Source organism: Acinonyx jubatus, chromosome D2 (genome assembly GCF_027475565.1).
Source record: "Acinonyx jubatus isolate Ajub_Pintada_27869175 chromosome D2, VMU_Ajub_asm_v1.0, whole genome shotgun sequence".
Lineage (NCBI taxonomy): Eukaryota > Metazoa > Chordata > Mammalia > Carnivora > Felidae > Acinonyx > Acinonyx jubatus.
Window position 1 is genome coordinate 69,033,071 of NC_069393.1, and position 24,773 is coordinate 69,057,843.

The 24,773-nt window shown below is 43.0% G+C and overlaps 1 protein-coding gene and 1 long non-coding RNA gene across 8 annotated transcripts in view; one reads left to right on the forward strand and one right to left on the reverse strand.

Moving 5' to 3' along the window:
- The window catches only part of PLEKHS1 (pleckstrin homology domain containing S1), a 32,843-nt gene extending 14,533 nt beyond the window's left edge, over window positions 1-18,310 (forward strand). For 2 of the 6 annotated variants that reach the window (XM_027063131.2, XM_053207600.1), the window contains 11 exons: window positions 4,455-4,543; window positions 4,655-4,761; window positions 5,390-5,524; window positions 6,896-6,971; window positions 7,830-7,949; window positions 9,704-9,829; window positions 10,868-10,974; window positions 11,466-11,672; window positions 12,372-12,473; window positions 13,596-13,731; window positions 16,375-18,310. In XM_027063131.2, coding sequence (XP_026918932.1) covers window positions 4,455-4,543; window positions 4,655-4,761; window positions 5,390-5,524; window positions 6,896-6,971; window positions 7,830-7,949; window positions 9,704-9,829; window positions 10,868-10,974; window positions 11,466-11,672; window positions 12,372-12,473; window positions 13,596-13,731; window positions 16,375-16,575 — 1,406 coding nt within the window. In that variant the 3' untranslated portion in view covers window positions 16,576-18,310. Of the gene's footprint in view, window positions 1-4,454; window positions 4,544-4,654; window positions 4,762-5,389; window positions 5,525-6,895; window positions 6,972-7,829; window positions 7,950-9,703; window positions 9,830-10,867; window positions 10,975-11,465; window positions 11,673-12,371; window positions 12,474-13,595; window positions 13,732-13,861; window positions 14,034-16,374 lie in introns of those variants that run through there. The other 4 variants (XM_027063134.2, XM_027063133.2, XM_027063135.2 and 1 more) reach the window with 4 other exon arrangements.
- On the reverse strand, window positions 3,413-11,471 carry LOC113600299 (uncharacterized). 2 transcript variants are annotated; one of them, XR_008292290.1, is made up of 3 exons: window positions 9,501-11,471; window positions 5,791-8,946; window positions 3,413-4,888 (listed from the first exon to the last, which is right to left on the reverse strand). It is a non-coding gene; the product is annotated as an uncharacterized LOC113600299 (long non-coding RNA). The 2 variants fall into 2 exon arrangements; XR_003421304.2 differs by lacking the exon at window positions 9,501-11,471 and adding an exon at window positions 9,048-9,189.
- Window positions 18,311-24,773: the final 6,463 nt, after the last annotated feature.

Sequence of the window (24,773 nt, forward strand, 5' to 3'; positions counted from 1 at the left end):
CTGCATCTGTGTTGACAGTTTCTCTTACTTTGTCTTCATGTGCACTAATCTGCTGTTACTCCTATTCAGTGTGTGTGTGTGTTTGTTTCTGAGACATTATGGTTTTCACCTTTTGAAGTTCACTTTAGATCTTTTTTATATCATCTGTGTCTCTACCTAACTCCTGGAATAGATTAAATACAGTAATAATAACTGTTTTTACAACTGTCTCTGCTAATTCGAACATCTGTGTCAGTTCTAGGCCCATTTTGATAATGTTCCTAATTATGGGTCATGGTTTCCTGCCTCTTTGCGTATTTGGTAGTCTTCAACTGGTTGCCAGACATCGAAATTTTTACCTTGCTGGGTGCTGCCTATTTTTGTATTTCTACAAATCTTGAGCTTTATTCTGGGATGCAGTTAAGTTTTTTGGAAACAATTTGATCCTTTTAAGACCTGCTTTTAGGGCACCTGGGTGGCTCAGTCGGTTAAGCATCTGACTCTTAATTTCGGCTCAGGTCATAATCTCACGGTTCATGAGTCCGAGCCCCATGTCCAGTTCTGCGCTGGCAGCTTGAAGCCTGCTTGGGATTCTCTGTCTCCCTCTCTCTCTCTCTGCCCCTCCCCTTCTCGTGCATGCACACTCTCTCTCCCTCCCTCTCTCCCTCAAAAATAAATAAATAAACTTTTTTTTTTTTTAAAGGCTAGCTTTTACGATTTGTCAGGTGGATCTGGAACAGTCCTCAGCCCAAAGATGATTATTCCATACTCTTGAATTCTTAAGAACCTTATGCATGTTTCTGTGATTCTTTCTGTGTGCAGCTCTTTCCTCTTTGGCACTCTGTCCCTGTGAACTCTAGTGCCTTAATTTCCCCCGAAGCCTTAGCTCTGTCTCCTCAACTCAGGAATTCACCCAATTCCACCTCAGTTCCCCTTTCCTGTGCTATAGCCTGGAAACTCTCTCAAGGGAGTGGTAAGGCCCACCTTGTTTGTTTCCCATCTCATAGGGATGAGTGATTTTATTGCCCATGCCAAGGGTCTTGAAAACCACTATTGTATACATTTTGTCTGGTAAACCCAGTCCCTGTTATTCCATCCTTGCCCCAAGTACTGAATCAGTCAGATTTGGTGTTTACTCTCAGGGATATGTCAAGAATGGGTTTGAAAACGTCAAGACTGGAATTAGGGCGCCAAACTGGACACTACAATGTACAGTGAAAAACCTATGAAGGTCTTGAATGCATATGAATTTGAATACATTGAAACATATGAAGGTGTTGAAGGCAGCAGTGGTGGGAACAGAATGATCAGGATAGATCCCAGAGGTGTTTGGGAAGTGAAAGTGAGCATGATTTAATCATTGAGTGGCCATAAGACTGATGGAAGGGTGACGGTTAAGGGGATTCAGAGGGTTCTAGGTGGGGAGGCTGGACAGGTGTTGGTAACACCACTTCATAAAAGGCACCTGGGGATAGAGTGATGTGAGAAAGAAGTTTATGGGAAATCCAGGGGAAGATGTTTAGGGGCAAAAATTGCGTATACAGGGGTAAAAATACTGAAAATTTGTCCCATCAGTTTCCCACAGACTAGATTTTGCTGAAGACATCTCTGGCATGGTGTTTACCATATTTATGTTTTCTGTATTTCCTACAAACTGGACCTAGAGGAAGGGTGAGATTGTCCCACTGGTTTTTGTTGTTGTTGTTGTTGTTTGGCAAAGCTAATTAGTGGGTGGTCCTGTCCATTGGTTTTAAAATCAAACCCACTATATTGGCCTACGGCCTTCCAGGCCCAACTGAACTTGTCTCTAGCCTCATCTTAGACCACTCTTAGAGTCCTCACTGGCTCATTATATTCCAGCCACTCAGTGCTCCTGTTCACTTCCTGGAACACCTCTCCCCTTTCCTGTCCCTGGGCCTTTGACTATGCTACTTCCTCTGCCTACCCAGCTCTTTGCACGCTTGGTTCCTTCTCATCCTCATAAAGGTTTCCCCTGACTCCTCTTCCTCAAGGGACCTCCCTGCCTGGCTATTCCGTCTCATCACCCTGGTCATGCTCTCCAACGCACGTATCCCAACCGGCACTTACCTTGCTTGTTTTCGTTTCTTGTTTATCACCCACCTTCCACACGTGATAGGAAGCTCCATGAAGGCAGGGAATACAAGCAGAAGCCAGGTGGCATGAGAAGACCTCATCATTAAGTGTCTCTAGTAGCTCACTTTTAAGCCCAGAATCCTACTATGGACAAAAACCCCGGTACCCTTATTAACAATTAATGTCACCATGGCCAGAGTTTTTCTGTCACCATACCCTCTGAGTTTGCTTGAATGGGGCAGTGAGGCAGACGCATAATATTTCTGGACTTCACATACCTTAACCAGTAAATTGGCTGAATACTGATGGCTTCAGTACTGATGGCTTCGTAAACTCAGATTAAGATAGCCACATTGTTTACTGGGTTATTTTCCTCAGCTTCAGTTCTGGAGAAAACAGCACCGTTGCCAAGGTCAACGAACACCGTCAGAGTTTTTGTGTCCTGGTAGTCGATGTGAATACTGGGGACAGACACCCTGGGAGTGACAAACTGGGCTACGTACTGATAGATACTTACTTTACTTTAAGGTTCTTATAATTGTATACGATGTTATTAGGGACTCCTAGGCCCAAATTTTTATAAAATACTGTTATCTGTTGAACCTTTTAAATTTAATACAACCAAAGAGCACCTGTATTAGAGGTGTATTAGATGAGAGACTGGTTTATTCTGCAAACCATAAAGGCTAAAGTTTCCTCTGTTGTTGATAACAGCCCTACTGTGTGCCAGGCCCAGTACTGAGAGGTTTCCATGCATTAAGTCCTTCAGTCCTCCCCACATATCTGTGAGGTCAGTACTATTGTCTCCATTTTACAGATAAGGAAGCAGGGAAAGTTAGTGATTCTAGGTGCTCTATCAATATTTGTTTAGTAAATAAATATGTGATTTTTGTCCATGGCCATACAATTTTAAAAAGGAGCCAGCCAAAACTTGTTTTTGCAATATTGCTGCATTCTGTTTTTCTTTTCCTTTTCCGTGTGTGTATGTGTGCATGTAAAGGGATGGAGGGTGGGGTGGGGAGCAGGCAGAGTTGCTACAGCGGAGGGGAAGGAAGCAAAGTGAGGACAGCTGCCTAGGAATTACTACATTCATGTAGTAATTTTGGCACAGTTGGAACAGCATCTGACTCTTAATCCTGGGGTCATGAGTTTGAGTCCTACGTTGGGTGTAGAGATTACTTAAATAAATAAGCCTTTTCTTTTAAGTTTACTTATTTTGAGAGAGACAGAGACAGTGCAAATCACGGAGGGGCAGAGAGAGAGAGTCCCAAGCAGGCTCCACACTGTCAGTGTAGAGCCTGACGCAGGGCTTGAACCCACGAAGCTGTGAGATCATGACCTGAGCTGAAACCAAGGGTCAGACGCTTAACCAACTGAGCCACCCAGGCGCCCCATTAAATAAATAAACTTTTAAAAGAAAATGTTTAAAAAAAAAAAAAAAGAAATACTAAATTCTAGCATAATGTCCCCATCAGTTGTGCTACCTAATCCTGATTCTGTTTTCACTTAATTAAAAAGCTCTAACTCTTTAGTAAAGACGGTCTTTTATAAAACCATGAGCAAACTAAAACTACAGCCTGGAGGTGAAAGCAAAAAAAAACTTTAATAACATGACATTTTTCTGAATAATGAAAGTAGTACATATTTCTTGAAGACATTTTTGAAAATACAGGGGAAGAAAACCCTCTACATTTCAATCCTTACGGAGAAGCAGTTAACGTTTTGGAAACCTTTTGATGTAACCACCCTGCCACCTCATTTTCAAGAGCAGGTGTTTTTGGGGCATCTGGGTGGCTCAGTCGGTTAAGCGTCCGACTTCAGCCAGGTCACGATCTCGCGGTCCGTGAGTTCGAGCCCCGCGTCGGGCTCTGGGCTGATGGCTCAGAGCCCGGAGCCTGCTTCGGATTCTGTGTCTCCCTCTCTCTCTGCCCCTCCCCCGTTCATGCTCTGTCTCTCTCTGTCTCAAAAATAAATAAACGTTAAAAAAAATTAAAAAAAAAAAAAAGAGCAGGTGTTTTTGCTTCTGTTTACTAAGCCAAGGAGCAAGGCAGAATTATTCTGCTCCTGTGGCTGGTGCTCTGACAAGAATAGAGAAAAACCTTTGCTCACATCTGGAGAGCCAGAGGTGCCCCCCAGAAATGAGGACCCGACATTAAGGAGCTTCTAAACGTCATCTGAAGGGAAGTCCTGGCTCTGGTCGAATAAGAATAATGCCCTCGGTCCTTTGGGCTCTTTGTTTTCCTGCTCTAGGATCGAAGTTCTTTTCCATAACTGAATAATTGGAAGACCTTTCCAGAGGGAAATAGCGTTTTCCAGTTGAAGCAGTTCTTTCCCAAAATCTACAGGGGAACAAACTGAGTCTGTTCACTTTCTTTTATTAGGCAAACAATTTACATTTTATTATGAAAATGAAGTCTGCAAACAAGATTACTTTATTAAATCACCACCTCCTCAGCTTTTCTTCTCTGCTGTAAGTATGCACCATGATCTAACAGGCCTCCCACTAGCTTCCTGAGCATTTTTCAAATCCCTTCTCTTCCTTGGAGATCCAACTAAGATGCAAAATGTTTTCATTTTTCAGTCTTCTTGGAAAAAGCGGTTTTTCATTCTGTCAAAGAGTGGGGGAAGGAGACTTCACGTCTCCTATTACAAAGACGAACATCGCCGAGGTTCCATTGAAATTGACCGGTGCGCATCCAGTCCGGAAAACGTGTATAACAACGAATACTAACACAGGGCATGCAAATTGAAATTTAAATCATTGACTGAAAGAACCAAAGCCTTCATGCTTACAATATTGGTTGCTGAAAAGAAGCTGAAATGAAGAACATCCTGAGTAAAACACAGCCACATACTTATTTCACGTTGTATATACCAGTTCATAAATTATTCATTAATAAGAATTTAGTTACAAAAGACTTTGATTTGCTTAATTTACGGATGAGGGAGAGCAGATCAAATCATCATTTCATAAACCCAAGATGGATTTTTAAAAAAGCATTGAGATTTGCTTTTTTTTTTTTTTTTTTTTTTTGGCCTTCTCTTTAAGAAATTCGGTACCAAATGAAAATTAGGAAACATGATCGTTTGTAGAACAAAGAATTCAACAGAAATAAGAATTTTTGAATGAAATGTGAGGCTGAACTAAGTATTTGCAATCAGTAATGAGCCAGATCTAAACTTATTTTGTAACATTATTGGACAATTTCCAAGACATTGATCAAGCAGACCTAAATTTTATTCAGTTAGCATCTTAATATAAAACAGTAGTCATTGTGCTTGAATCTGTGTAATACTTTGTGTCTATATCTAACAGAAACTCCAGTGTAGAAGTTGGCATAAGTAGCCATGAAAAAATGCAATCTGTATGTAAGATGTTCAAATGCCACCCTGATGAGGTGATGTCCATCAGAACCACTAACAGGGAATATTTCCTCATTGGCCATGACAGGTAAGTAGTAAGATAACACAGTGTTTCCTGTGTGCGCAATAAAAAGTGGACAAGCAGACAAAATATCTCAAACCAATAACCAATAAACAGACTTTGAACAGAAATCCATGGCCACCCCCTGCAACACCATCATTAGTGTTCATTATTGGGTAGTGTTCATTATTTGTTGAAACATCTCAGAAAGTGACCGTATTCATTCCCTAGGGCTTCTACAACAAAGTACCGCAAACTGAATGTCTTAGAACAACAGATACATATTGTCTCACCGTTCTGGAGGCCAGGCATCTGAAATCAGGGTGTCACAGGGCCACGTTCCTTCTGAAGGCTCTAGGGAAGGTCTGTTCTAGGCCTTTCTCCTGGCTTCTGGTAGTTCCTTGGCTTGCATCAGCAGAACTACAACGTTCACACAGCATTCTCCCTGTGAGCGTGTCTCTACATCCAAACTTTTTATAAGGACGCTTGTCATAATGAATTAGGAGGCCAGTATAACCTCATCTTCACCAATGACATCTACAATAACCCAACCCAATTTCCAGATAAGGTCACATTCTGAGGTACTGGGGATCGACACTTCAACAGATGAATTTTGAGGGGACGCAAGTCAACCCACACCCCCATCCCCATCACCCCAGTTGCTTTCCACATAAGAGAACCCAATACACAAACATCTGTACAAGCTACATATGTTAGGGAGGGGCCATGTTCATCCCTGAAGAAGGCTTCGGTTTTTAAGGGGGGCTCCCGGTGCAAGCAAAGGTGCCTAACGGATCCTTTGTAGATGATTGGCTGCTTGACAGAGAGGCCAAGGCCAGGGGAGGAAGCTGGGCAGAGGAGGCACAGAACGCTCACACCGAAGTATGAAGGGCCTTGATCTGCTGCAGATTAAGCCCAAGGCGAACAGCCTTCTTTTTCACATTGTCATGAAAGTCAATAGAAAAGTTGTGATTTATATAAATTCATTCAAACACAGGCTTCATAAACACACGCATCCCCCAAAGGGAGGCACACCTGGGTAGCTATACAAAAAAATGGTGCTGACGGGTTAAGGGGCTCGCTTATGAACACAAAAGAAATCAGTGTCAAAGCCAAAAGGTCCCAACCCTATGATCACTACTGTTATTTTCGACTGTTCTTCCCATTTCTCTGAGCTTTCCTCGCAGAGGCGGCAGGAAGATTAATTCTAGTGTGCAAGTGTGGAGGTGGTGAGGAGCCAGTGGGTCATTGAAGCTACTTCGGGAAAAATCTTTATTTCCCTGGTACCTGCTCCCACTGCCTGTTCCAACCTTAATAAAAGAACCTTTTTCTGGTTCAAAAGGAGCACAGGTGCTATTGTTGCCACACGCCAACTGAAAAGTTTATTCCTATCAACAGGGAGAAGATTAAAGACTGGGTCTCCTTCATGTTATCATTTTGCTGGGACGCCAAAGCAGCACGCCAGAACACAGAGGTGACTCTACATTGCTGATAAAATAACAGGGCACCTGACCACAGCCTCTGTCACAAGGAAACAATGGTAGCTTTTGCTTTTCCTCCTGAGCAACTGGCACTAATACAAGGAAAAAATAAGTGAGAAAATGTACATCCTTGTTATTTTTGTGATGAACAATAGGAAAAAACACTTCCGTGTTTTGCAAGAGACCTAAAATGCAGACCCTTCAAATTTTCATTATGGGGTCGGAGGAGTGAAATGCACTTTTTTAAGCGTAGCTAAGACTACAGCATTTTCCATCATTGTTATTCAAGGTGCATAACAGCTACCTTTTTCAGTGAGTAAGTCTAGGCTGGTGTCTGTACAAAGGCTCTTCATATCTCTTGCGTTTTCAGTGGAATCTCTCTTTAATGTAAGGGGTAGTAGCTTTAGGTTTTTAATTTACTTCCCGAGAACCTTCGCTGATTTACACAAGTCCTTTATGAGGGTAGACCTTTATAAATGAAACTCAGTGTATAGGTATCATTTTGACATGTTTTCTCCAAGTTGTTCTGTGCCCACAGCAAGGGCAGAGGCCGTGGAGGAAGGAAAGCAAGGTGTGTCTATGGTAGACCCAAATGACCAGAAAATAGTGGCACAGGGTCAAAAAGACAGGTTGAGGGAAATTCAGGACATTGGAAGCCCAGGCTGAGAGTCCTCAAGGGCTTGGAAACAGGAGAGAGCTATGATCACCTTGTATCTTGGTGCGAGAAGGCTGGCTGGGGGGATAAATGTTAGCGGAAAAGAGTGAAGGCGGGAAGCCCAGCGACGAGGCTGTTGCTTCGGTCCAGGTAAGACATGGATTGTGCCCTGATTGCAATATTCCTCTTCCATAAGCAGGAGAAATTCCCCCTGGGTGGTAAAAGGCCTTCTTCAGACCCCAGTCCTCTCCTTGGTCCTTCCAGCGCATCAGAGGCTGTCAGCCCCACCCCATCAAGAAATAGTCTTCCAGACATGGTAATCAGACTTCCATCTGTCTGTCTGTCTGTCTGTCTCTCTCTCTCTCTCGACGCCTTGCCTGGGAGTCTGCTGATGCTTCCAAAGTATTACCCATGTATTTGACAGCTTCCTCTAAGCCTAACCCACCATCATGATCTTAGCCTTAGTATTTATCCTATATTTAGTCTGTTTCTTATACCACAAATGAGCCTTCCTGCTTGCCCTGCCTACCTTGAAATGTATTCATTCATTTTGGGTGCGCCTCACCATGCATCTGGGTATGTTGGGCAGAGAACCCTCCAGCTAAACAGAAGCCTGGCTGGCAACCTTTTCCTTCCTTTCACACAAAGGGTACGGATTACCTCTGTAAAAAAGATTCCCAACACACCACTCGGTCTCCTGCCATACCGTCTCTATTTCTGGGGTAAAACCAAGGTTCTCATTCATCTTTTTAATTTACCCAGATCGATCTTGCTTCCTTTTAAGTGTGTGTGTGCACACACGCGCGCGTGTGTGTGTGTGTGACTCCATTTTTAATGAAACCCATTTGAGGAAAACAACACATCCGGCTCTTGAAAGTGATTTGTGATTGTGCTCTCAGCTCTCTTGGATTCGGTCTTCCCAACTTTGGATTAACGGACCGAGCGGTTGGGTTGTTTTTTTTATCTCCTGCCGTGGATACCATTTCGTCCGTTAGAGATGTAACCATTGACTTTCCCTTCTCCCTGGGTGCCAAGCACATCTTAATATAGCATAACCTGCTGTTTTATCTAGTTGGGAGCTCTCCAACTATGTTAAAAGCTTTCTCACCCCCTGCTTTTCGAAAGATAACGTTACTGGTCGTCTTGCCTTTTCACACTTTGCATTCGAATTCGGAGATTTTTCAGTCAGCTCCAGTTAAGGGTACCATCTACCTTGTTGGGTTTTGTGGTGGTGATGATGGTTGTCCTTGTCGTTGTTGTGCGAACCGTTCTTCACCCCCAGCTCAGCACAGTCTGGCTTCATGATCTTGGCACTAGAAAAATGGACACCATTGAAAACATTTTGGTTTTAAAATCACTTCCCTTCAAGGACTTCCTAGAAAACTTTCAAGTTGTTTTCAAAACCCTTGCTCACAGGCATTGTTCTTGGAAGAATTAAGTTGTACTTGTAACAATTTTCCTGCCATGCAAAGCAGCTGCTTTAGTAGAGGGAGGATCTTGTATCCACTGGGGAGGGAAGGTGGTGGTTGCTTAAACCTACGTTACCTTGTAGACTGTAATTCATATGATCACATGACCAACACTAGCAAATTGCATTGCTATGGAAACAATAGAAGTGTGTGAGCAGAACACAAAAGAGGAATATTGAGCAGGAAGAGGAAAGGTGTGGTGCCCTGACCGTGGGCTGATTATCTTCTCAGGTGGCCCCGGGGGGGAAACTAGTATATGGGAGTGGGGGGACTCAGTGGCAGTCCTTAGTGCCTTAGAATATACCCTCCCCCACCGCCCGCCCCTGAAAGAACTGCTTGCTCTAAGTTACAGGTCCCAATGGTAGAGAACAGCCTGAATTATGGGCTTGTGTTTTTACCTCATCAAGGTGACCCAGACTCAAGAGGCGAGTTCAAGTTGTGTGGACTTCTGCATGTAACCTTGGGAAATGTTCCGATCTTCTCAACTTAACTCGTCTAATATGGCTTCCCAGAAAGCATGTGGTTTAATTCTGTCTCTTGCAAAAAAAAAAAAAAGAGAGAGAGAGAGAATAGAATTAATTGTCTTCCTCTCTTTATTCAGCATTTAATGGAAAACAATTCTCCAGGACTCAGACAAGCTCATCTGCCGCATGATTTCTTGTCAGAGACTACAGAAGAGACAGAAGAAGAGAGTCATTATATTAGTCCTCAAAGTATTCTTTTACAGGTAACCCCTTCCATCCACTAAGCCTTCCTTCCTTGCACGGATATTTGCCGGGTCCCTGCTGCGTGCTGTTCCTGAGGCAGGAGGCTGGGCTCGGTGGTGAATCAGGCACAGGTGATGTGCTCACGGTGCTGACCCTTGAAAAGAAGGAGGCCGCGATACAAGACAGAAAGGGCTCTGTGCTGAAGAGAGATGCTGATAAATGCCTGGAGTGCATGAGGGAAGGGAAGCGGGGAGGTGATGATTTCCAGACAGAAAAAAAAGGCCATTAAAAAATACTCCCCCCGCCAAAAGTAAGTACAAAACTACGCAGTGACAGTTCAGAGAAGGAGGAGATTGGTGTTGGCTGAGGTGGTCGGAGGGGGCTGCGGGACCTCATAAGGCCCAAGCACAGCTTCATCGGGCCAGAGAGGAAAGGGGGGGCTCCAGGTGACGCAAGTGGCCTGAAAGCTGGCTCTGGAAGAGTACCATTTGTAGGTGAGCAGCGGGAAGACCGGCTTGGCTGGAAGGAATTTTTCCAAATATGGGTTAATGATTCAACTGCCAGGCAGGCGCTTAAAAGCCCTGAGGGTTTTTGAGCAACCAGTCCCCCAAATGCCTTGGTAGTGAGGGGCTAGCCGAGAGCCTCCCAAGGGCAATGTCTTTTCTAGGACTTCCGCAGCCCCTTGACGCAAGTTGGCTCGCCTGTGAGCAACGGTGGCCTGAGGCCAGCTTTGACCCAGCCGGGTGACACGTCTCTACAGCAGCACCAGTCGGGAGAAAGAGTGCATATCATTAAGTTGCCTAGTGACGAAACGGAAAAATAAATAGCAATTTAGTCCAATAAAACACCGTATCGGAAACACGGGGAATCCAGGAGGAGAAAACAGACTTTGAGTCAGTCAGAAGCTTTCCCAGTTCAGCCTCCTAGCATGAGCACCATTGCTCATCCGGCGGTGGATGTACTGACCCGTTGAGGGCCCAGAGCCACCACGTAAGGGATAAAAAGGTACCCGGTTATTGGTAGACTTGCATCCTTACACTTATCCCTCTTGTCTGTAGTTGGATAGTCTTATTGCTTCCAATGATCCTGGTCAACCTGCTGAACCTGATAGTCCAGAACAGTTCTCGGAGACAAATGAACCTCATTACATGCCAATGAAATCCTGGTACGTAAAACTCTCATGTTCTTAAAATTGATTCCGGCTAATGTACTCTTATAGAACAACCACTGTTGATATAGTCATTCAAAAACATCACCATAGACCAAATTCAACACATTATTCCACAATCTCAAAAAAAGAAGTGAGAATGCTTTCTCAACCCACCGAAATGCTTTCACTACCCATGTAGTGACCCCCTTGGGTCATTTTCTGTCTCCTGGGGAACTTATTTTCTATTCTGAATTGATGTCTCATCCTCACTTCTGTCCTTCAAGCCCTTCCAATGGAAAGGGTTATTTTGACTCCATATCCATTTTCAGAAGGGAAGTTTGTTGGGTTTGATTCTAACTGTGGCTGTGATTCTGAGGGCTGGGCATACTTGAAGACCTTGTTAGTTTTCACATGGCTCCTAGCTACTGAAATCCGATTCACCCACCAAAGAAAGTTGTAAATAAACATGGTGACAAAGGGTATTGTATTAACTTCTGATTTTCTAGTTTTTTCAGAGAGACATCCCACAAGTCTGCTGATAGCAAAGAGGGATCCCAGGCCCTTCCAGAGATCCAGAACGGGGGGCTTCACTTGCAAGAACAAGGCTCACAAAGTGACTCTTGTCTTCCACCTGCCAATATGGAAGCACAGACCATGAATGACAAAAAGGGGTTGGCCTCACTTACTGTTGTGCAATTATCTATACTAATCAAGTAAAGTTCTATTTTCTAAAACTTTGCGCCCTTAGAGCAATGCAGCCTTCCTTTTTAACTCAGAATTCAAGTTTAAATGGTTCCTAAAAATCTTCAAGTTGGCCAACAATCCGACTAGCTTCCCCTTCTTACTGATGTGGTGGCCAAGGACAGTGAGTAACAGAGCTGGAAGCAAAGCAGTCCCCTGGGCTGTGGGTAGCATTTCCAAATATTTCTAAAAATTATCCCTTGGCTAGTCTTTCGGGCCCTGGAACTCTGGATCACGCTGACCTGGGTAGCATGTCACCCAACGTCTATGGTTAAAATTATGGGCAAGTTGCATGAGGTTTGGTTATAGAATAAGAGGGGAAGATTTAGGTTTTAAGTGATGTCAAGGGCATTTGATGAAATTGTTCTCAGTTTTAAGTCTTTCCAGTATATTCTTCTATGGAATCATTTCCAGTGGAGAAATAAGCAGACTGGTGTGATATATAATCAGTTTAGTCCGTTTTTTGTTCTTTTCCCATTGTCTGCCATCCATTAGCACATCCCAAGAGGGGTGCGGGAGGGCATTAATGAGTAACTTAAATTCATATTCTCCCAATGTCTTGGACAATTTTTAACTGGGAAATACCATCCTAGAGGTAGGAAGTAAAGTCTACTCGGAATGTCCAGCTCAGAGCTGCCTGAGGTGACTTTTATAAACATCTTATCTTGTAGTAACATCCCTGATGAAAGCCAAGTGGAGAAACTGAATGTGTTCCTTTCTCCTTCTGACGTCATAAATTATCTTAGTCTCATGGAAGCTGCAGGACGGATATGGTAGGTTAGAGATTTGAGGGTTCTTGATTATAAATGGGGTTGGGAGATAGGCAGACAACGATTATATCCTGAAACTGTATGTGGCAAAACCGATCAGACAGCTTGGACTGTTGAGTTGTTCTCACAAAAGATCTTTGGTTGAGGCAAAAATGAAGGTATTGCTGTGTAAGAGGATCAGCTGGGAAGTGGGTTGGTAGTGGAGTTCCCAAAAGTCCAGTACCCATTTCTGATTTTTGGAAGGTAAAGAAGAGCCGGAAGGAATAGGTATGGTCCAAGGAAATCATTCCCAATCAATGAGCAATGACTGTTTGATAAACGAATGAAGTAATGAAGTTAGTGAAGTCAACAAGAATCTAAGGTCTAAAACAAATGGTCACACCAAGGTCTGAGGCTTCGAGACGCCTGTTGGTCTGGGATAGACACAAAAGAGAGAATCTTCTTAAAATCAGCACCGTTGAATTTGATTCTAAATTCTTTTAAAAACTTCATAGTTTATTCCGAAGGAAGATTACATTTTCACAAGGGGAGAAAGTCCTTTAACGTAAAAGGCTTATTCGTTCTATAAGAGGGCAGTAAACAACTCTTCCACTTTTCCAAATTTCCCACCATCTAAGAGGCTCACTAGAGAGTCACTAGATAGTCATTGTGTAATCATCATGTGCTCACTTTCAATAAGCACTTATTAAACTCCTTCTGTTTACTTGGAGTTATATGGGTCTAAAAAAATTTTTTTTTGAAGGTAGCACTCTACTTCTGGGGTCTCATAGCCTGGTGAAAAAAAAAAAAAAACAGCCACATAAACAAGCAAACATAAAATGCACTTTACTGAAATATACAATAAATGGGTGCTCGACTAGTGCAATAGAAGTCAGGGATGGGGGGATTAATTAAAGGAAGAGGAATGTAGGAGGACCATTAGAGGTGGTATGATTAGAGTTGGCTTTGGAGGGCAGGTCCAACAGCGGTGACAGACGAAAGAATATTCAAGCAGAAAATGCAGTTTGTCTACTTCAGACGGGGTGTAACATAGCTGAAGAAGCTGGTGATGGTAATGAGGGAACCGCAGTCTGTGTCCTGCGAGCACAATCTCACACTCGTGTTGAACGCTGTGTTCCATTGCAGTGTGGCTCAGTGGCAAGGCCCCCCGCACCTGGGATGTTTATTTTTTCACGGAGATCACATCTTGGCTGTGAATGACCTGATGCCCCAGGGCCTGGAGGAGGCTTCCTTGTTTCTCAGTCGGTCTGTCCAGAAGGAGGTGAGTCCTGCTGACCAGCTCTGGCCAAGAATAAGATCAAGGTCTTGGGTGGAGCCTGAACGGTTCATGTAAATACATGCAAATAACAGACTGTGACTGTAGAACCCTTTCAAAATTCTTTCATATAAAGTGATATTTGGAGAAGGCTCCGGATTAAGAGACTGAGCATCGGGGTCCAGGACCTCAGATACACAGCATGATGTGGTAGAAAGAGTTTACAATGGAATCGCATTGGCTCAGGATTTGCGTTGCATCACCTTAAGTCAATTTGTGCCTCATCTCTCTCTTCTGCAAAATTGGGGGTAAGGATGATACAAGTTGTTGGAGAATTAAATGTGATAATATGTGTAACATGCTTACACACGTGACTGGCACCTAGTAGGTACTCATAGAGTTATCTGTGCTTTTACTTCTCCGATTGGCTGGGGAACATTGGCCAGGTTCAGCTTTACACACTTCAGTCCCCTCATCTCCGAAATTGACCTAGCTGTACCTTCCTCACTGAGTTATTGTAAGAAGTAAACAAAACATGCGAGCGTGTACAAACTATGTATGTTTTTAAAGGGCTAGCCGTGCTTCTGCCTGTGCGTATAGTCTCCCTGTGGTAAATTCCCTCCCTGGCCTGTGTTTATTTCTTACGTGACCTTGGGAAAATCACGTTCTTCTCTTGGCTTCAGCTTTTTCTCTCTACAGGAAGATAGTTGGTTTTCAAACTGTGCTTCTTGGGTCCCTAAGCGACAGGAACTTGAGGAAGAGGTAAAGAAGGGGACAATATGTAAGACTTCAATGAGAGCAATCTACGTTTATCATTTATGTTTTTTGGATGTTGGCTCTGTTAGCTCTCCTTGAAGAAACATTTCCTTGTCTTGAAATCCTAAAAACTGAGGTACCTGGGTGGCTCAGTTGGTTGGGCACCCGCCTCTTGATTTCGGCTCAGGTCATGATCCCAGGGTCGTGGGATCGAGCCCCATGTTGGGCTCTGCACTGGGCATGGAACCTGTTCGAGATTCTGTCTCTCTCTTCCTCTGCCCCTCTTCCCAATCGCGCTCGCTTTCTCTCTCTCTCTGCTCTAAAACAATCCTAATGATAAGTAAAATTAAATTTTTAAAAACTCCTGAAAACTGCTGTGCTAGGTGATCTCTCAAATTTCTTTAAGCTCTGAGGGTTTCTGATTACATAGGTCTTATCTTTCCTGCCTGACAAAATTACCCCATGCTATTCCCATTACCTCTATGGGAAAAGCAGCCAAGGATGAGTGAATTGCCAAAGATACATAAGTAGTCATGGAACAAGGACTCATTCTCATTCATTCACTCACTCGCCATTTGTGAACATCTCCTTTAGTACTGAGCTAAGTCCTAGAGCTACAAAAATGGCCTCAGCCTAGGCTTGAGGAGCTCACATAGTATGGATCAAACAGGCATGTTGTGTGCTGGTTACAATAAGGTGTATGCCCTAGGATGTGGACAGAGGGCCAGTGAAGCAGAAAGAAAGGAGTAAATCTATCTGAGGAAGTCTAGGAAGGTGTCTCAGAGAAGGTAGTGTCTCGCTCGGGTTTTGAAGACCAGGTAGGAGTTTGTGTGGTGGAAGAGAAGTCGATTTCAGGGGCTCAGTCCAACAATCAGGTAATTCTAATATATTTCCGTTGCCAAAAACCCACCCTGAGGCCACGTGCCCTATAGAGTCTTCCGAATCCTTTCAGGAGTTACCAAAAGATACTCTGACCTCCAAGATCCAGGCATCAGCTCCAAAGCCAAAGAAGGATTTTTACCTGGACCCAGGAGTTTCACCTGGGCAACGTTGGCTGCAGTATATCAAGACTGCCTTTCTGGACAGCGGAATCGTGTATGTGGGAGGGGACAATAGCATTTCTCCTGGGCTGAGTCGGCCTGCCCCTTCCTACTGGAGAACAATTAGATGCTATGGAGAAACACGAGGTGCTCACCCAAATGGTTATCTGGAAGACAAAAACTTCTTTCCCACCCCACCATTCCTGACTATTGTTTATATTAAAATGAATGTCCAATTCTTCAAAAAAATTCAAATAGCTGGTCCCCGGAAGGGAAGAGAATGTTGGAAGAGGGGAGATGTGGAACCACAGGAGGGGCAGGCCATTTGTTCTAGAGCATTCAGACCAGTCAGATTTACTTTCCCTCCTGTTGGGCTTCAGTTGAGAGACAAGGAGGTCGCCTTGGGGACGGGGTAGGGACAATGTGAGAGTTTGAAAGGAGGGGAGAAGAGGTATGTGTAAAAAAAGAAGAGGAAGAAGGAGATGCTAGATTACAGGGCAAACCCATCAAACTTCAATTTCCCCCTGATCTTGTCAGGGGCTGGTTTTGTCTGGTTTCATCTGGATCCTCTAGTTTCAAGAGGCTTTTACTTCCTGGTACAACTGGGCCCATCTGGGATCATCGGTGTTCTCTGGAATCTTCCCTAAAGGCTCAGGCCAGTGGCTGCCAGGGAATAAAATCCATCTTCCACCTAAGTATGCAGGTCACCCTGGCTTCCTCTGGCCCAGATGTCATGGTTCATTGTAGGCTTTTCTTCCAAACCAGTTTCCAAGGGTGCTAATGAGGACAGACCAAGAGCAAACAACGAAGGAAAATCTTTCCTCACTTCATTTCCTTCTTACTTGTGTTTTAGAAAATAAAACTCACCATCGGCCGGATCCCAAATTCAGAGAAATTCCATGCTGTCGCCTGTACGTGCCCCTTAAAATACAAAGGTGTTGTACCTTGTCAACTGGGTGAGTCTAGACTGGAGAAGACCCTGAAGAGGAGTCCAGCCATTAAAAAGGGTCAACACCAACGAACTGGAGAGTCACATGCCAGGACCCACTGCTGAGGAGCAAGGGTGGGCCCTAGACTCTGCTGGGGCCCTGCCTCTCCCTCTCACCGCCTTGTGAGATAACACACATCAGCACACCTCTCTGATTTTCCATACCTACCCCTTAGCGGCAGGGAAAACTATCACCACTCCGGCTATTCATCAGGGATGCTGAGAGGGTCGAGGGGGATAATGACTGTGGAACGCAGAGAAAATGTAAGGCCTTGTTAGCTCAGACGTTGTCCCACACACCACAGAGATTGTTAAGTCCCTCATCTGAAATGCACTGTGTTCTCTGAGGTCATGGTCCGCACAATCCCTTCTTTGTTAGGGAACATACAGTTGGAAACGCTCATTCCAGGAAGGCAAGATTCCCGAGAGACCTGATACCATATCAGCCTTCCCAAACACCTCCCCCTATTCATCACACCCACCCATGGTCCAAAATGCTGAGGCAGGGTGGCCCCTTGGCTTCAATAATCATCTGGTTTTCTTAAAGACCCAGAAACTATTCTAGAAGTTGAAGCGGTTTTAGGTCGCATACAGCAAAGGTCTGTTTTCTCTACAAGTAATAAGGCAACAACGTAGCACTTCTACGTTTGAAAGGTCGTAACTGATTGGCGCATTAACTAATTGATCCTACAAGGCCAAAAATGTCAAATCTTTTTTCATAAGTAGGAAGACAAAGGCAGCGAAAGGACTAATCGAATCCGGGAACGTTCGAGCAAAAGGAGGCTTCAGAAAATATATCTCACTATGCTGTCATTTTTGCGCAGGAAGACGTCAAGGCCCCAAACGTTTAATACAAACAAACAAAACAGAAGCAGACTCATACATACAGCGAACAAAATGGTGGCTGCAGAGTGGAGGTGATGGGGGGGACAGGCAAAGTAGGTGAAGGAGATTAAGAGGTACAACCCTCCAGTTATAAAACAGGGAATGAAAAATCCAGCATGGGGAATATAGTCAATAACATTGCAATAACATTGCATGATGTCAGATGGTGACTCCATTTATGTGGTAAGCATGGCATAATGCATAGAACTGTTGAATCACTAGGTTGGACACCTGAAACTCATATAACATGCTATGTTTTAACAAATAATAATAGTAACAATATACTTCCTTTGTAGTTCCCAGTTTCATAGCTGTTTGGTGACAGACCAAGAATCTAAAACCAGCTCTGAGAAACAGATGTCCTGCTCCTCACTTTGTATTTGGATTTAGGTTTGAAAAGACCTTGTGCAGATAGAAGAAACATTCAAATACAGTTCATTTTCTGTTTTCCAGATTGTACAGAACATACACAAATTTTTAGTTTACTGTTCCTTTTTTTAAAAAAGTGTTTTAATTCTTATTATTTTTGAGAGGGAGACAGAGACAGAGAGCAAGCAGGGGAGGGGCAGAGAGAGAGGGAGACCCAGCATTGAAAGCAGGTTCCAGGCTCTGAGCTGTCAGCACAGAGCCCAGCGTGGGGCTCGAACTCACAAGCTGTGAGATCGTGACCTGAGTGGAAGCCGGACGCTTAACCAACTGAGCCACCCAGGTGCCCCTTACTGTTTCTTTTTTAAAGCTGGATTGAAGTTAAGACTTTGCCTTTTTTCTAGCCTTATTAAAATGTAATTGACATATAGCACTGTATCAGTTTAAGGTGTGCAACATAATGTACAACCTTATGCAACCTCCTGTTTCTACTTCCCAGAAATTTGTGCTACAGAACTACTCACACAAATATACAAAAATGATTTTTTAATGCTCACTGTAGCATTGTCTGTAATAATACAAAAATTCTTCAGGGATTGCTTCATTGGGATGACTTCATGTAATTCAAAACTCTGCAGGTGTTAACTGTTCGGCATGTGCAGTCATGGAAAGATGTTCACAATATAGTAAGAATGAAAGAAGCAAGTTGCAGAACAGTAGGCATAACATTGTCCCATTTTCGCAAAACTAAAGTATTGGTATTCGTGTATATGTATGTGCGTGTACACAACTTTCCCAGCTCTAATAAAAAATACCTACCTTGAAGGCTTGTTATGAGGTTTAAATGGGTGACATTCGTACAGCACCTAGCTCACTGCCTGATAGGTCGTGAGCACTCAGTCAATGTTAGGTCTGCTGCTGCTTTGACAATGCCTTTTTGTTCAGTCTCGATGAACTTAGATCTAGTTCTTAATAAGAACCATCTCTGAGAAGTAGGACCAAGATTGGCCATGTGGGGGAGGCATTTCTGTAACGTTTGAATTTTTTTTTTTTTTTTTTTTTTTGCAGTGAGCATGTCACTTTTACTAAAAACAAAATAGAAGTGTGGAAAATAAATAAATTTTATATATTTACATAAATTTATGTTTATTAGATAAATATATACTTATATGAGAATATTTTTTTGCAATGAGCCTGTCACTTTTATTAAAAACAATAGAAGTGTGGAAAATAAATAATATAAATAAATATATATAAATATAAATAAATTTTATATATTTATATAAATTTATGTTTATTAGATAAAGATATACTTATATAAGCATATATTTGCTATATAAATATATTTTATATATTTACTATAGATATTTATATTTTTATAATAAATATAAATTTAATAATATATTTTAAATAAATATATGATAAGTATATAATATCTTTAATAATATATAATAAATATATAATGGTGCACTTTAAATACATGTCTAAATAAATTATATATATAAGCTATATAAAATATATTTTATAATTATTGTAGGTAAATTATTATAAATTATTGTAGATTATAATTATTATAGATTATAATTATTATAAATTATTATATATAAGCTATATAAAATATATTTTATAATTATTATAAATTATGTATAAATTACATACATATATATACATTTTAAATCTTTATAGGTAAGAAACCAAGACACCTCAGTAAAAGAAATACAAAACCATCAATGTCAAACTATCAGGCAACCAACAATGTGGGTGGACACATGGCTTTGAAGCCCATTTTTGGTTGGAAAGTCTACACCAAGAGACACTTGGGTGGCTCAGTTGGTTAAGCATCCAACCTTGATTTTGGCTCAGATCGTGATGTCAAGGTCGTGAGATCGAGCCCCAACTTGGGCTCTGAGTGGAGCCTGCTTGGGATTCTCTCTTTCCTCTCTCTCTCTCTGCCCTTCCCCCAATCTCCCTCTCCCCCCCCCCCAAAAAAAAAAGTCTACACTGGAATGCTAATAAAAACTAACATTAGATGGACAGACCTGGGCGACCAGGCTCTAAGCCCCTGATGGGATGAGCTAAATCCTTACCCACCTCATAGAACTCCTTGCTTCCACTTCTTTCTCAGGGGTGAGCCAGCAGCCGGCCCTCTCTCCCTCCCCAATGTTCTGCCTGCAACTGAATCAGTTGGGATGGTGGGGCTTGTTAGGAAGATTCTGCCTTGGGGCCCCTCCCGCATAAGGGCTTTCTTCCCAAAAGGAAGCCTCGGGGCGATTCCAAAGTTTCCCCACCCACGACTCAATTGATTTTGATTCAGTAGGTCCAGGGTGTGGCCCTGGAATCTGCATTCTAATGGCCACTCCCAGATGATTCCACTACATGGGCGAGGGACACTTAAGGGGCATCACCCCCGGGGTTACAGGGGGAGGCACGTGTGTCTCCTGAGAGGCTGCAGAACACGCAACCTGGGTAGCTTAGTCGGTTGAGAGTCCGGCTCTTGACTTCAGCTCAGGTCATGATCTCAGAGTTTATGGGTTCAAGCCCCATGTCAGGCTCCGTGCTGGTAGTGCAGAGCCTGCTTGGGATTTTCTCTCCCTCTGTCTCTGACCTTTCCCCGCCCGAGCGCTCTCTGTCTCTGTCTCTCTCTCTCTCTCTAAATACATAAATAAACTTTAAAAAATAAAAAAGGCTACTCTATGACCCAGCAATTGCACTACTAGGCATTGATCCAAGGGATACAGGAGTGCTGTTTCGAAGGGACACATGCACCCCCATGTTTATAACAGCACTATCAACGATAGCCAAAGTATGGAAAGAGCCCAAATGTCCATCGATGGATGAATGGATAAAGAAGATGTGGTTTATATATAAAATGGAATATTACTCGGCAATCAAAAAGAATGAAATCTTGCCATTTGCAACTACGTGGACAGAACTAGAGGGTATTATGCTAAGTGAAACTAGTCAGAGAAAGACAAATATCATATGACTTCACTCATATGTGGAATTTAAGATACAAAACAGATGAACAGAAGGGAAGGGAAGCAAAACTGATATAAAAACAAGGATGGGGACAAACCATAAGAGACTCAAATACAGAGAACAAGCTGAGGCTTGTTGGAGGGGGTGTGGATGGGGAGATGGGTTCAATGGACAAGAGGCAGTAAGGAAGACCCTTGTTGGGATAAGCACTGGGTGTTATACATAGGGGTTGAATCACCGGAATCTACTCCTGAAATCATTATTGCACTAAATGCCAACTAACTTGGATGTAAATTTAAGAATAAATAAATAAGTAAATAAATAAAATTTACAATAAAATAAAAAAGGCTTGTGCCTTACATGATCTCCCCAGAGCAAAGTGCATGGGACAGACCCTCCTCACTGCCCACCCCCAGCCACACCCACACCCATCCTCAGTGCCTAATGCCACTTGTGACCTCTTTCCTTCCAGAGCTGCCCTGGATGTTCATTCCAATCCATTTCCAGGTGGATGAATGTGAGCAAAGGTGGGGCTGGAGGCCACAGAGTGACCCAGCTGTCCCTATGGGGTGGCCCTGTGCTGAGCCATTTTAAAGCCAAGCTGTGGGCCTTTTCAATGTAATCTTGTCTTCTCGACAGTTAACAGGTTTCTCTGAGTAATCGATGTCCACTTAGGAGCTGTTGTGGACACACACACATACACACACGCACAAATACAGGATCTAAAACCCTTTCACAAGAGCTTATGACGTGGCTAAAGGAAGGAAAACTGACAGACTGCTCTTGTTTACCTGATGTCATTTGAGAAGGTACTGTTCTGTAGGTTTAATTTTAAAATGATGTTAATCATCATCTTCCTAAAGCTTGCTAACACGTTCTCGCCTTCTTAAACTCTTCTTACTCGGGTCATGGCTCTGGGCATTCTTTCGCCACTCTGTGTATTTCCTAAAGAGTACTGAAACCCAGAAAACCCCTTCCTCCTACACAAAATGCTCCCGGACCGCTTGCGTTTATGCTGTGGGCCGGGAAAGCAGATGACGCAGCTTGTTCTAAACATACATAAACTAGGGGCGCCTGGGGGCTCAGTCGGTTAAGCGTCCGACTTCGGCTCAGGTCATGATCTCACGGTTTGTGGGTTCGAGCCCCACATCGGGCTCTGTGCTGACAGCTCGGAGCCTGGAGCCTGCTTTGGATTCTGTGTCTCCCTCTCTCTCTGTGCCCCTCCCCCCCCCACTCACACTCTGTCTCCTTCTCCCTCAAAAATAAATAAACATTAAAAAACATTTTTTTTTTAACCTACATAAACTAAGAGTTAATAGGCTACAGGTGTGAGAGATTTTGTGACCGAAGCCCATTAGTTTCTAGCCCGGGGTTCCATGACATTGATGTGGGATGCCCAGTTATCTTGATGGTGATGTGTGTGATATTGTCACCTACTTGCCTGTTGGCTTCCAAATGTGTTCTGGGATAGGTGACACGGCCAGGAAAGTGACTGGAGGCCAAGTGCAATGACTCCATCAGAAAAATTAGAGAACAATTAACTACCAAACTGCCCAGTGTGGGCACGCTCCGGAGTCTTACCACAGCTTTGTAAGACCAGGGCCACCGCTATCCCTGTGTTTTGGATCTGGAAAGTACAGCACAGAGAAATTAAATAATTTATTCGTGGCTAGCACGTGACAGAGCCAGAATTTAAACCAGAGAGATTGCCTCTGGAGGCCACAAGCCGAACTCTACACCACGCCAAAAGCCTCCTGGAGGAGGAGGTGACTTGAGATCAGAAAGAGGATAATCCCTGGGGCGCAGTGATGTAGACAGGGGCGAGCCTGGAGCGCGCTTTCCCAGTGAAAACAGGGAATGTGTGGAATGACTCAAGTTTTCTCATCCGGCACTGATTTCAATAATATCCATTCATCTTCTGGGCCTCTCGCCCAGGAGAACCTTAAAAGTCCACACCGTATGTTCCAGGAACCAGGAGAATTCTCTGGAGGCTCCTGTCATGACTGGTTAGCATTTTTTACACCTCTCCTTTTAGATGGCCATCTGGCTCCGTATAACATTCTAGTTAACAAGCAATTAATGCACAGCTCCAATGACACAGGCTGTTAGGCTGGTCCCCGGGATGGAAGATGAGTAATAAAGAATCCTTGACTTTGCAAGCCTTGTCATCAAGTGGGGGTAATACACACATAGAGAGAGAGAACTACAAGGCAAGTCCAATGAGCCTAAATCTTTGGTTAAAGTACAAATTCAGTGTCAAATGAGTAAACAAATTTAAAGACTAATCCTATAGAATAGCTTTGGGAAAAGCTTCATATGAAGGGTGGCTTTTCTTTTTTTGCAGGTGTAGGGGGTGAAACTTTACATCTGGCCAAACCCCCAGTGGACAGCCATCACAATATAATTGGCAGGACCAAAAGAGTTCTCAAGGTCCCGTAGAAACCCTGAATCGTTAGGCATTTTGAATTATCCCCTTTGAATTATCACCATCAGCACTTTCTGAGTACTTCTTGGATTCAGGGGACAGAGCCAAACACTGGTGATATTAACAAGAATAAAATATGTTACCTCGGGGAGGTGATAACCTAATTAAGGATATGGGTGTAAAAATTGCTTAGGGGTAAAAACTTCCCAAATAGGATTGAGATATATATTCACACAAAAACTTGTCCATGAATATTCATAGCACCATTATTCATAGTAGTCCAAAAGTGGAAACGTCCATCAACTGATGTAGGAATAAGATATGATATATACGTATAATGGAGTATGATTTAGCCATAAAAAGGAATGAAGTACGGATGTGCGCTACAACACGAATGAACCTTCAAACATTTTTCTAAGCGAAAGAAACCAGTCACAAAAGGGCCTATATTATGATTCTGTATATAGGAAATTCCCGGAATAGACACGGTGACACAGACAGAAAGTCGACGAAGGGAGGAGGGAAGATGGGGGATGGCGCTTACGGATACCGATGGCGTTTCTTTTCGGGGCGGTGAACGTTTTTTTGTTGTACAGCTCTGTGGATACACTAAAAACCACTGGATTGTACACTTTTAAAAAAGGTAAATTTTGTGATATGTAAATTACATCTCTATAAAAATATATAAAAATAAATTTCACTCATAGATTCTAAGTGGGGTGGGGAAATCGAATGCCAAGGCATCCCCCCCACCAACCTCGAAGATAGGCTTCATTTATAGTTAATGAAGAATAAAGGCAGGAGCAGTCTTCCCCATGGACTGATTTAGCAGCCTTTTCTAACACATTACTTCATGTGAAGATGGTAAGGGCACCCCCAGTGTAAGAAACAGTGGATTACCAGAGTAATAATACTCTTTAAATTCCTTATAGGTGATAATTCTTATTATCATCCAATCTTAAAATGAAAGTACCTCAAGGACCAGAGAACCTGCTTGTACTGCAAAGGCCAGAGAACCTGCTTAAAGACTCATTCGGACTAAAGTATAAATACCTATATGAGTCTTAGAGCAGAAAAACGGTGGAAGAGGACAGGAGAGCACCCAGCTACCTAGAAGGGTCAGATATGCAGTGCCAGACCACAGAAAAAGAGGAAAGATACCAATAAATCATCCAAGACAAACTGTTTCTCAATTCATCAATAGCCGAGTAGTTCTCGATACCGTCTAAAGGAGCTAAAAGTTATATGCCCTCCTCTAAAGACTTCCAGGAATTGTTTTGAAAACATAACTGCCTTTTCGCTCAGAGTCGTATGTAGGACTGAAAGGATTTCTCAGGCTCGAAAGAGAGGTAACTTCTTGCTCAAATGTGATTTGCCTTATATACTAATCTGATCCGGTTTTCTCATAAACTGTCTTGCAATCCCCTTATTTTACCACCATCCAAAAAAAAAAAAAAAAAAAAAAACACAAAATGTAACACTATTGGAGAAAGGTCTTCACAGAGCCTGAACAATGACCCAGTCGTGAGGGCCAACTAGCAGGTGAGAAGCTCAAGCAACGAGCTAAGCAGAGGAGGAGTAGGGCTTGAAGTCATGGGGGAGATTTAGG